Source organism: Heptranchias perlo, chromosome 20 (genome assembly GCF_035084215.1).
Source record: "Heptranchias perlo isolate sHepPer1 chromosome 20, sHepPer1.hap1, whole genome shotgun sequence".
NCBI lineage: Eukaryota > Metazoa > Chordata > Chondrichthyes > Hexanchiformes > Hexanchidae > Heptranchias > Heptranchias perlo.
Window position 1 is genome coordinate 33520412 of NC_090344.1, and position 12879 is coordinate 33533290.

General features: G+C 49.0%; 2 protein-coding genes across 2 annotated transcripts in view; both read left to right on the plus strand.

Annotated features, from left to right (window-relative positions):
• LOC137336022 (calcium-activated potassium channel subunit alpha-1a-like) overlaps positions 1-4866 on the plus strand; it is a 140340-nt gene extending 135474 nt beyond the window's left edge. Inside the window, exon 27 of the mRNA XM_068001525.1 lies at positions 4756-4866. Within this exon, the coding sequence (XP_067857626.1) occupies positions 4756-4866 (111 nt within the window). The remainder of the gene's footprint in view (positions 1-4755) is intronic.
• Positions 4867-7761: 2895 nt separating this feature from the next.
• LOC137336023 (uncharacterized) lies at positions 7762-10646 on the plus strand. Its single transcript, XM_068001526.1, has one exon. The coding sequence runs from the start codon at positions 7762-7764 to the stop codon at positions 10549-10551; it is 2790 nt and encodes a 929-aa protein (XP_067857627.1). The 3' UTR covers positions 10552-10646.
• The last annotated feature ends 2233 nt before the right edge of the window (positions 10647-12879 follow it).

Below are 12879 nucleotides of genomic sequence, written 5' to 3' on the forward strand. Positions count from 1 at the left end.
CTCCAACTAAATATTGGGAAGACCGAAGTCATTTGGCTGATCGCGCCTCTGTGAAGCTGCTTGGGATGTTTCTCTTACATTGACGGTGATGTTGTTATTGTTTTTGTCTTAAGAACATAAGAAATAGGAGCAGGAGTAGGCCAATCGGCCCCTCGAGCCTGCTCCGCCATTCAATAAGATCATGGCTGATCTGATCCTAACCTCAAATCGAAATTCATGTCCAATTTCCTGCCCGCTCCCCGTAACCCCTAATTCCCTTTACTTCTTGGAAACTGTCTATTTCTGTTTTCAATTTATTTAATGATGTAGCTTCCACAGCTTCCTGGGGCAGCAAATTCCACAGACCTACTACCCTCTGAGTGAAGAAGTTTCTCCTCATCTCAGTTTTGAAAGAGCAGCCCCTTATTCTAAGATTATGCCCCCTCGTTGTAGTTTCACCCATCCTTGGGAACATCCTTACTGCATCCACCCGATCAAGCCCCTTCACAATCTTATATGTTTCAATAAGATCGCCTCTCATTCTTCTGAACTCCAATGAGTAGAGTCCCAATCTACTCAACCTCTCCTCATATGTCCACCCCCTCATCCCCGGGATTAACCGAGTGAACCTTCTTTGTACTGCCTCGAGAGCAAGTATGTCTTTTCTTAAGTATGGAGACCAAAACTGTATGCAGTATTCCAGGTGCGGTCTCACCAATACCTTATATAACTGCAGCAATACCTCCCTGTTTTTATATTCTATCCCCCTAGCAATAAAAGCCAACATTCCGTTGGCCTTCTTGATCACCTGCTGCAAGGCTGAGGAAGGAATTTTAGCCAGGACCAGGAGAATTCCCTACTCCTTCTGAAATAGTGCCATGGGATCTTTGGAATCGATCTGAAGTGGTAGATGTGGCTTAGATGTTACCTCTGATGATGCGGCTGGCCCTCAGCATCGATTAAGATGTCCAATCAAGTCCCTGCACTGGGATTTAAATCCAACATCTTCTGACTCAGATGCAAGAGTGTTACAATTTCAGAATTTGCAGGTGACACAAAACTTGGAAGTGTAGTGAACAGTGAGGAGGACAGTGATAGACTTCAAGAGGATATAGACAGGCTGGTGGAATGGGCGGACACGTGGCAGATGAAATTTAACGCAGAGAAGTGCGAAGTGATACATTTTGGTAGGAAGAACGAGGAGAGGCAATATAAACTAAAGGATACAATTTTAAAGGGGGTGCAGGAACAGAGAGATCTGAGGGTATATGTGCACAAATCGTTGAAGGTGGCAGGACAGGTTGAGAAAGCGGTTAAAAAAGCATACGAGATCCTGGGCTTTATAAATAGAGGCAGAGAGTACAAAAGCAAGGAAGTTATGTTGAACCTTTATAAAACACTGGTTCGGCCACAACTGGAGTATCGTGTCCAGTTCTGGGCTCTGCACTTTAGGAAGGATGTGAAGGCCTTAGAGAGGGTGCAGAAAGGATTTACTAGAATGGTTCCAGGGATGAGGGACTTCAATTACGTGGATAGACTGGAGAAGCTGGGGTTGTTCTCCTTAGAGCAGAGAAGGTTGAGAGGAGATTTGATCGAGGTGTTCAAAATCATGAAGGGTTTAGATAAAGTAAATAAAGAGAAACTGTTCCCATTGGCGGAAGGGTTGAGAAGCAGAGGACACAGATTTAAGGTGATCGGCAAAAGAACCAAAGGCGACATGAGGAAAAACTTTCGAACGCAGCGAGTAGTTATGATCTGGAATGCGCTGCCTGAAAGGGCGGTGGAAGCAGATTCAATCATGGCTTTCAAAAAGGAATTCGATAAATACTTGAAGGGAAAAAATTTGCAGGGCTAATGGGGGAATGGGACTAACTGGATTGCTCTTACAAAGAGCCGGCATGGGCTTGATGGGCTGAATGGCCTCTCTCTGTACTGTAACCAATGTAAGGAATCTTACAACACCAGGTTATCGTCCAACAAATTTATTTTAAAATCACAAGCTTTCGGAGATTATCTCCTTCGTCAGATGAATGAATGAAAAGGTTCTCAAATCGCATATCTTATACTATGTTGGGACAGCATCACACCAATCAAAAGGTGTCGTTGTTATTCAAACAGGCCAGTCACGGAGAACAGCACGTCCCAGTACACTCGATATACTGTTCTCCGTGACTGGCCTGTTTGAATAACAACGACACCTTTTGATTGGTGTGATGCTGTCCCAACATCGTATAAGATATGCGATTTGAGAACCTTTTCATTCATTCATCTGACGAAGGAGATAATCTCCGAAAGCTTGTGATTTTAAAATAAATTTGTTGGACTATAACCTGGTGTTGTAAGATTCCTTACATTTGTCCACCCCAGTCCATCACCGGCATCTCCACATCATGTGCTGTAACCGTTTGACGATTTCTTATGATTCTACGAACCGAGCCAAACTGACACGTGTCGAAGATAATCCACGATGGAAGTCGGTGGAACATGACACGTTTTATGTTGCTGGACGAGTAATCCAGAGGACGTGAGTTCAAATCCCACCGTCATGATTTGAGAATTTGAATTCAGTTGAAAGAAATCTGGTAATAGTCACCAATGTCCCTTTAAGGAAAGCAACCTGCCGTCCTGACCCGGTGTGGTCTATATGTGACTCCAGTCCCACACCAACGTGGTTGGCTCCTAATGGCTGGGTGTGCTGGGCCCTGGGAGTTGCCCATTGAGTATTTTAATCCTGGGTCAGTGCTGAGATCGGAGATTTGTACTGGGACAGCAATAGAGAGGGGGGCAGTTGTGAGACCCAACGTCAGTACCTCAGGAGGGTTTGTGGTTCTATTCTCCAGTGGACACATTTTGATGCTGTGAAGAGAGGGTCACCCACCTGATAAGGTGGAATAGCCTACTCAGGCCCCGGTGTGAATAACATTCCCTTTTCGTTGAGAGGGTTGTCCTATGAGGAGAGTTTGAGTAAAATGGGCCTATTCTCTCTGGAGTTTAGACGTATGAGAGGTGATCTCATTGAAACATATAAGATTATGAGGGGGCTTGACAGGGTAGATGCTGAGAGGCTGTTTCCCCTGGCTGGAAACGGTCCCTTGGCATGTTGGCCTTCATTGCAAGGGGTTTGGAGTACAAGAGTAAGGAAGTCTTACTACAATTGTACAGGGCTTTAGTGAGACCACACCTGGAGGACTACGTACAGTTTTGGTCTCCTTATCTAAGGAAGGATATACTTGCCTTAGAGGCGGTGCAGTGAAGGTTCACTAGATTGATTCCTGGGATGACAGGGTTGCCCTATGAGGAGAGATTGAGTAGAAAGGGCCGATCCTTTTTTTAAATTCGATTATGGGATGTGGGCGTTGCTGGCGAGGCCGGCATTTATTGCCCATCCCTAATTGCCCCTTGAGAAGGTGGTGGTGAGCCGCCTTCTTGAACCGCTGCAGTCCGTGTGGTGAAGGTTCTCCCACAGTGCTGTTAGGAAGGGAGTTCCAGGATTTTGACCCAGCGACGATGAAGGAACGGCCGATATATTTCCAAGTCGGGATGGTGTGTGACTTGGAGGGGAACGTGCAGGTGGTGGTGTTCCCATGTGCCTGCTGCTCTTGTCCTTCTAGGTGGTAGAGGTCGCGGGTTTGGGAGGTGCTGTCGAAGAAGCCTTGGCGAGTTGCTGCAGTGCATCCTGTGGATGGTGCACACTGCAGCCACGGTGCGCCGGTGGTGAAGGGAGTGAATGTTTAGGGTGGTGGATGGGGTGCCAATCAAGCGGGCTGCTTTGTCCTGAATGGTGTCGAGCTTCTTGAGTGTTGTTGGAGCTGCACTCATCCAGGCAAGTGGAGAGTATTCCATCACACTCCTGACTTGTGCCTTGTAGATGGTGGAAAGGCTTTGGGGAGTCAGGAGGTGAGTCACTCGCCACAGAATACCCAGCCTCTGACCTGCTCTCGTAGCCACAGTATTTATATGGCTGGTCCGGTTAAGTTTCTGGTCAATGGTGACCCCCAGGATGTTGATGGTGGGGGATTCGGTGATGGTAATGCCGTTGAATGTCAAGGGGAGGTGGTTAGACTCTCTCTTGTTGGAGATGGTCATTGCCTGGCACTTATCTGGTGCGAATGTTACTTGCCACTTATCAGCCCAAGCCTGGATGTTGTCCAGGTCTTGCTGCATGCGGGCTCGGACTGCTTCATTATCTGAGGGGTTGCGAATGGAACTGAACACTGTGCAATCATCAGCGAACATCCCCATTTCTGACCTGATGATGGAGGGAAGGTCATTGATGAAGCAATGACCTCTGTGGAGTTTAGAGGAATGAGAGGTGACCTCATTGAAACATACAAGATTCTGAGGGGGCTTGACAGGGTAGATGCTGAAAGATTGATTCCCTTGGCTGGAGAGTCTAGAACTAGAGGTCATAGACTCAGGATAAGGGATCGGCCATTTAAGACTGAGATGAAGAGGAATTTCTTCACTCAGAGGGTTGTGAATCTTTCGAATTCTTTACCCCTGAGGACCATGATTGCTCGTTGAGTATATTCAAGTCTGAGATCGATAGATTTTTGGACTCAAGGGGAATCAAGGGATATGGGGATCGGGCGGGAAAGTGGAGTTGAGGTCAAAGATCAGCCATGATCTGATTAAATGGTGGAGCAGTCTCGAAGGGCCATATCACCTACTCCTGCTCCTATTTCTTGTGTTCTGCTTTATCCGTGCTGCCCAAGAAAGCAGCACGGCCAATGTCCTAGCATCTCTCTTTGGTAACAAGTCTCTCTCTTTTACTAGGATGGAGGAAAGTATGGGGATATGTTTTGCAAAGCACTGAACGCCTACGGGATACTTTGCTTTGGGATATTTCGATTGCAGGACCCAGCGAAGCAATCAAAGAAGAGGTAATACTATGCATTAGCGTGTACTGTCACCGCGCATCTGTGTCCACACTGTGCGCGTTCCCTTGGCAACCATTGAATGGTCATAACGAGATCGCTAACATCTACCACACTTGCCGTCATAGCAACATAGGAACAGGAGGGGGCCATTCAGCCCCTCGAGCCTATTCCACCATTCCAATACATCATGGCTGATCTGTATCTTAACTCCATCTACCCACTTTGGTTCTGTACCTCCTAAATACACTCACCTAACAAAAATCTATCAATCTCAGTTGTGAAATGTTCAATTATCCCCCAAACAACATCCAGGCTTGGGCTGATAAGTGGCAAGTAACATTCGCGCCAGGCAAGTGCCAGGCAATGACCATCTCCAACAAGAGAGAGTCTAACCACCTCCCCTTGACATTCAATGGCCGAATCCCCCACCATCAACATCCTGGGGGTCACCATTGACCAGAAACTTAACTGGACCAGCCATATAAATACTGTGGCTCCAAGAGCAGGTCAGAGGCTGGGTATTCTGCGGCGAGTGACTCACCTCCTGACTCCCCAAAGCCTTTCCACCATCTACAAGGCACAAGTCAGGAGTGTGATGGAATACTCTCCACTTGCCTGGATGAGTGCAGCTCCAACAACACTCAAGAAGCTCGACATCATCCAGGACAAAGCAGCCCGCTTGATTGGCACCCCATCCACCACCCTGAACATTCACTCCCTTCACCACCGGCGCACCGTGGCTGCAGTGTGTACCATCCACAGGACGCACTGCAGCAACTCGCCAAGGCTTCTTTGACAGCACCTCCCAAACCCGCAACCTCTACCACCTAGAAGGACAAGGGCAGCAGGCACATGGGAACAACACCACCTGCACGTTCCCCTCCAAGTCGCACACCATCCCGACTTGGAAATATATCACCGTTCCTTCATCGTCGCTGGGTCAAAATCCTGGAACTCCCTTCCTAACAGCGCTGTGGGAGAACCTTCACCACACGGACTGCAGCGTTTCAAGAAGGCGGCTCACCACCACCTTCTCAAGGGGCAATTAGGGATGGGCAATAAATGCCGGCCTCGCCAGCGACGCCCACATCCCATGAACGAATAAAAAAAAAAGCCTCAACAGCTTTTTGGGGGATAGAGTTCCAGATTTCCACTCCCCCTTTGTGTGAAGAAGTGCTTCCTGACATCACCCCTGAACGGCCTGGCTCTAATTTTAAGGTTATGCCCCCTTGTTCTGGATTCCCCCCACCAGAGGAAATAGTTTCTCTCTATCGACCCTATCGAATCCTTTAATCATCTGAAATACCTCAATTAAATCACCCCTTAATCTTCGATACTCAAGGGAATACAAGCCTCGTCTATGCAACGTGTCCTCGTAATTTAACCCTTTCAGCCCCGGTATCACTCTGGTGAATCTGTGCTGCACCCCCTCCAATATCCTTCCTGAGGTGCGGCGCCCAGACCTGAATGTGGTACTGTCAGCTTGGCTCGGAGTCAACATCTTGTGCATGAGATGTTAAACCGAGGCCCCGTCCATCCGGTTCAGTTCGGCCGCACGATTGGCGCGATTGGAAGAAGAGCAGAAAGTTGTCCTGGACCACAGGCCTAGATTCAGCCAGCGCAACCACGAGTGTAGTCACTGTTGTGATGTAGGAAACGCAGCAGCCAATATGCGCACAGCAAGATCCCACAAACAGCAATGTGAGACTGACCAGGTCATCTGGTTTTTTCAGTGATGCTGGTTGAGGGATAAATATCGGCCCAGGACACCAGGGAGAACTCCCCCTGCTCTTCTTCCAATAGTGGCCGTGGGATCTTTGACGTCCACCTGAGGGGGGGGGCAGACGGGGCCTCGGTTTGACGTCTCATCCGAAGGACGACGACACCTTGCATTTATATAGCGCCTTCGATGTCGAGAAACGTCCCAAAGTGCTTCGCAAAGGTCCAAATGCAAAAAGTAAATGGACGTCAAGCCAAAGAATGAAGTGTTAGGAAGGCTTGGTCAAAAAGTTGGGCGGTAAGACAGTAACTCTCTCGGTATTGCACCGATGTCACTCATTGAATCATAGAAGTTTACAACATGGAAACAGGCCCTTCGGCCCAACATGTCCATGTCGCCCAGTTTATACCACTAAGCTAGTCCCAATTGCCTGCACTTGGCCCATATCCCTCTATACCCATCTTACCCATGTAACTGTCCAAATGCTTTTTAAAAGACAAAATTGTACCCGCCTCTACTACTGCCTCTGGCAGCTCGTTCCAGACACTCACCACCCTTTGAGTGAAAAAATTGCCCCTCTGGACCCTTTTGTATCTCTCCCCTCTCACCTTAAATCTATGCCCCCTCGTTATAGACTCCCCTACCTTTGGGAAAAGATTTTGACTATCTACCTTATCTATGCCCCTCATTATTTTATAGACTTCTATAAGATCACCCCTCAACCTCCTACTCTCCAGGGAAAAAAGTCTCAGTCTATCCAACCTCTCCCTATAAGTCAAACCATCAAGCCCCGGTAGCATCCTAGTAAATCTTTTCTGCACTCTTTCTAGTTTAATAATATCCTTTCTATAATAGGGTGACCAGAACTGTACACAGTATTCCAAGTGTGGCCTTACTAATGTCTTGTACAACTTCAACAAGACATCCCAACTCCTGTATTCAGTGTTCTGACCAATGAAACCAAGCATGCTGAATGCCTTCTTCACCACCCTATCCACCTGTGACTCCACTTTCAAGGAGCTATGAACCTGTACTCCTAGATCTCTTTGTTCTATAACTCTCCCCAACGCCCTACCATTAACGGAGTAGGTCCTGGCCCGATTCGATCTACCAAAGCCATAACTTATTGCCCTCTCTTTCAGATTCGTCATCACAAATCCCCCCTCTCTCTTTGAACTTGACATGACTGACTTCATCATGTGCACTGTGCCCTTTCACGACACACAAACCATGGCCGCCCCCACTTACTGCCAGAAGAATTACTCCTCCAAGTTCATTCCGTTTCACTCGGTGGCTCGGATATCGACCATTGCTGTGAGGCCTTCACAGGCTGAGTGGACATCTCCCTCCCTCAGCGACATTAGACGAGAGCCAAGGATGGGGAAAAGGAAACAACACTTGAGCGAGGACAAGCAAGGGCTGACCAAGAGTGGGACTTTTGAAGACACCGTGCTTGGTTACTCCAGGGAGAGGTTGAGAAGCTTTGAACACAGTGTGCTTGGGAGGCGGAAGGAGAAGATTCAATCTGCTGACAGCCGCAAGCAGTCAAAGGATAAATCAAAACCTATGGACATCACAAAGTCTGGACGGTCAACCGAGGAGTCGAAATCCGGTGAAGGCTCGGTACTCCAACAGTTAAAGGAAGAGCCAAATTCTGGTGAAGATTCAGTGCCCGGACAGTTAAAGCAAGAGCCAAAATCCGGTGAAGGCTCGGTGCCTAGACAGTTAAAGCAAGAGCCAAAATCCGGTGAAGGCTCGGTGCCCGGACAGTTAAAGCAAGAGCCAAAATCCGGTGGAGGCTCAGTGCCCAGACAGTTAAAGCAAGAGCCAAAATCCGGTGAAGGCTCAGCGCCCGGACAGTCAAAGCAAGTGCCAAAATCCGGTGAAGGCTCGGTGCCCGGACAGTTAAAGCAAGAGCCAAAATCCGGTGAAGGCTCAGCGCCCGGACAGTCAAAGCAAGTGCCAAAATCCGGTGAAGGCTCGGTGCCCGGACAGTTAAAGCAAGAGCCAAAATCCGGTGAAGGCTCAGCGCCCGGACAGTCAAAGCAAGTGCCAAAATCCGGTGAAGGCTCGGTGCCCGGACAGTTAAAGCAAGAGCCAAAATCTGGTGAAGGCTCAGTGCCTGGACAGTCAAAGCAAGAACCAAAATCTGGTGAAGACTCAGTGCCCAGACAGCTAAAGCAAGAGCCAAAATCCGGTGAAGGCTCGGTGCCCGGACAGTTAAAGCAAGAGCCAAAATCTGGTGAAGGCTCAGTGCCTGGACAGTCAAAGCAAGAACCAAAATCTGGTGAAGACTCAGTGCCCAGACAGCTAAAGCAAGTGCCAAAATCCGGTGAAGGCTCGGTGCCCGGACAGTTAAAGCAAGAGCCAAAATCCGGTGAAGGCTCGGTGCCCGGACAGTTAAAGCAAGAGCCAAAATCTGGTGAAGACTCAGTGCCCGGACAGTCAAAGCAAGAGCCAAAATCCGGTGAAGACTCGGTGCCCAGACAGTTAAAGCAAGAGCCAAAATCCGGTGAAGGCTCGGTGCCCGGACAGTTAAAGCAAGAGCCAAAATCCGGTGAAGGCTCAGTGCCCGGACAGTTAAAGCAAGAGCCAAAATCTGGTGAAGACTCAGTGCCCGAACAGTTAAAGCAAGAGCCAAAATCTGGTGAAGACTCAGTGCCCGGACAGTCAAAGCAAGAGCCAAAATCTGGTGAAGACTCGGTGCCCAGACAGTTAAAGCAAGAGCCAAAATCCGGTGAAGGCTCTGTGCCTGGACAGTTAAAGCAAGAGCCAAAATCCGGTGAAGACTCGGTGCCCAGACAGTTAAAGCAAGAGCCAAAATCCAGTGAAGACTCAGTGCCCAGACAGTTAAAGCAAGAGCCAAAATCCGGTGAAGACTCAGTGCCTGGACAGTTAAAGCAAGAGCCAAAATCCGGTGAAGACTCGGTGCCCGGACAGTTAAAGCAAGAGCCAAAATCCGGTGAAGGCTCAGTGCCTGGACAGTCAAAGCAAGAGCCAAAATCCGGTGAAGGCTCAGTGCCCGGACAGTCAAAGCAAGAGCCAAAATCTGGTGAAGACTCAGTTCCTGGACAGTTAAAGCAAGAGCCAAAATCCGGTGAAGGCTCGGTGCCCGGACAGTTAAAGCAAGAGCCAAAATCTGGTGAAGGCTCAGTGCCCAGACAGCTAAAGCAAGAACCAAAATCTGGTGAAGACTCGGTGCCCGGACAGTTAAAGCAAGAGCCAAAATCCGGTGAAGGCTCGGTGCCCGGACAGTTAAAGCAAGAGCCAAAATCTGGTGAAGGCTCAGTGCCTGGACAGTTAAAGCAAGAGCCAAAATCTGGTGAAGGCTCAGTGCCTGGACAGTTAAAGCAAGAGCCAAAATCCGGTGAAGACTCGGTGCCCGGACAGTCAAAGCAAGAGCCAAAATCCGGTGAAGACTCAGTGCCCAGACAGTTAAAGCAAGAGCCAAAATCCGGTGAAGGCTCAGTGCCCGGACAGTCAAAGCAAGAGCCAAAATCCGGTGAAGGCTCAGTGCCCGGACAGTTAAAGCAAGAGCCAAAATCTGGTGAAGACTCAGTTCCTGGACAGTCAAAGCAAGAGCCAAAATCCGGTGAAGACTCAGTGCCCGGACAGTTAAAGCAAGAGCCAAAATCCGGTGAAGACTCAGTGCCCGGACAGTTAAAGCAAGAGCCAAAATCCGGTGAAGGCTCAGTGCCCGGACAGTTAAAGCAAGAGCCAAAATCCGGTGAAGACTCAGTGCCCGGACAGTCAAAGCAAGAGCCAAAATCCGGTGAAGACTCAGTTCCTGGACAGTCAAAGCAAGAGCCAAAATCCGGTGAAGACTCAGTGCCTGGACAGTTAAAGCAAGAGCCAAAATCCGGTGAAGACTCAGTTCCTGGACAGTCAAAGCAAGAGCCAAAATCCGGTGAAGACTCAGTTCCTGGACAGTCAAAGCAAGAGCCAAAATCCGGTGAAGGTGGTCCAGAATGAATTTTTCCTTGGCCTTTCCCGACGAGCTGGGCAGCAGATATTTCACGATCATTTTTGTATTTCTCTGCCAGCTCCCAATAAAGGTCTGAAAACCATTCCTTGTTACACATTTCACTGCTCCGTACGATGTAAGTGAGACTGGGAAAGTGGGCGCCTATCGGGGGCACCGTCTGCGTTTCAGTCTCCGCGAAGGGTGGGCGAGGATGAGGAAGGAATGTGGAGCAGGGCAGTTAAGAGGAGTCAGCTAGGGCCTGTAAGCTTCTGAGGGAGACGCAACATTGGTTGTGTGATGATTTTATTAAAATGCAATAAGTAAAGCGAATACAATGACTTCAGCAATAGCAAAAAGGAATAAGCAAAGCACCATGACCCGCTGCTCTAGGTAAAGACATAACTCCTGCTTCTTTCTGGTGTTCAACCATCACCCCCTGTGCTCGCTGACCTACATTGGCTCCCGGTCCGGGAACCCCACGATTCTAAAATCCTCATCCTCGAGTTCAAATCCCTCCGTGGCCTCGCCCCCCTCCCTATCTCTGGAACTTCCTCCAGCCCCACAACCCTCCGAGATCTCTGCGCTCCTCCAATTCCGGCCTCTTGCGCGTCCCCCCCTGATTTTAATCGCTCCACCATTGGCGGCCGTGCCTTCAGCTGGTTCGACCCTAAGCTCTGGAATTCCCTCCCTAAACCTCTCCGCCTCTCTCTCCTCCTTTAAGACGCTCCTTAAAACTTATCTCTTTCACCCGTCCCAATATCTCCGAATGTGGCTCGGTGTCAAATTTTGTTTGACAGTCGCTCCTGTGGAGCGCCTTGGGAGATTTTACTACGTTAAAGGCGCTATATAAATGCAAGTTTTGGTGTTCTTCCTTCGATTCTGTACTCCGAGTCCTTTCTTTCTCCCAGTTTACATCCTGTCTCCCCTTCCTGCCATGTTGTCTGATCTCCCTGTGATCCCGGTCGACTATCATGCCTTTCTTGTATCGTTCACTTTACTTCGGGTGTAAACGCCCACTTAATTAAACTTCCCTGAGGAGTGTGTAGCGATCAGACACTCAACCATCTGCCCTTGCTTCCCCTGACCCACAGCCTGCATGGTAAACAGCCCCAAACAAGTTCCTCTTATCAATACACATAATTATGATCCAGCAGTTTTCAGTTTACTGTATCACCCATTCTACCATTCCCACCCTGCTTGCCTTTAAATTAACACCTTAAAACAGTAATTCCATCAGAGAATCATAGAAAGGCCACAGCGCGGAAGGAGGCCATTCGGCCCATCGAGTCCGTGCCGGCTCTATGCAAGAGCAATCCAGCTAGTCCCACTCCCCCCGCCCTATCCCCGTAGCCCTGCAAGTTTTTTCCTTTCAAGTACTTATCCAGTTCCCTTTTGAAGGCCATGATTGAATCTGCCTCCACCACCCCCTCGGGCAGTGCATTCCAGATCACAACCACTCGCTGTGTAAAAAGGTTTTTCCTCGTCTCACCTTTGGTTCTTTTGCCAATCACCTTAAATCTACGTCCTCTGGTTCTTGACCCTTCCGCCAATGGGAACAGTTTCTCTCTATTTACTCTGTCTGGACCCTTCATGATTTTGAACACCTCGATCAAATCTCCTCTCAACCGTCTCTGTTCCAAGAAGAACAACCCCAGCTTCTCCAGTCTATCCACATAACTGAAGTCCCTCATCCCTGGAATCATTCTAGTAAATCTTTTCTGCACCCTCTCTAAGGCCTTCACATCTTTCCTAAAGTGCGGTGCCCAGAACTGGACACAATACTCCAGTTGTGGCCGAACCAGTGTTTTACAACCCTGCTTCCTTACAGTTCGCCAATGGCGGGTGCGAAGGAATTTGGAGATGTGCAAGAGGCCAGAATTGGAGGAGCGCAGAGACCTTGGAGGGTTGTAGGGCTGGAGGAGGTTACAGAGATAGAGGGGGGGGTGGGATTTGAACACGAGGATGAGAATTTGAAAATCGAGGCGTTCCCGGACCGGGAGCCAATGTAGGTCAGCGAGCACAGGGGGTGATGGGTGAACGAGACTTGGTGCGAGTTAGGATAAGGGCCAGCAAAGTTTTGGATGAGCTTACAGAGGGTGGAAGATGGGAGGCCGGCCAGAATAAAAAATCTAACAGCTAATATCTAGGCCTTGTGTGAATCAAACATACTGCAAATTGCTCCTGGAAGATGTGACTTAAATCCGACTCTGCCTCCCATTTCCCGACTGTCTATCTCCCATCTGGACTTACTGAGGCTGATGTAAAAGATCCACGGCGGCCGAGGGGAGCATTCGCTTCTCCCGCCCTGCTGGAGAGCTCTTGTAAAAGGGCTAGGT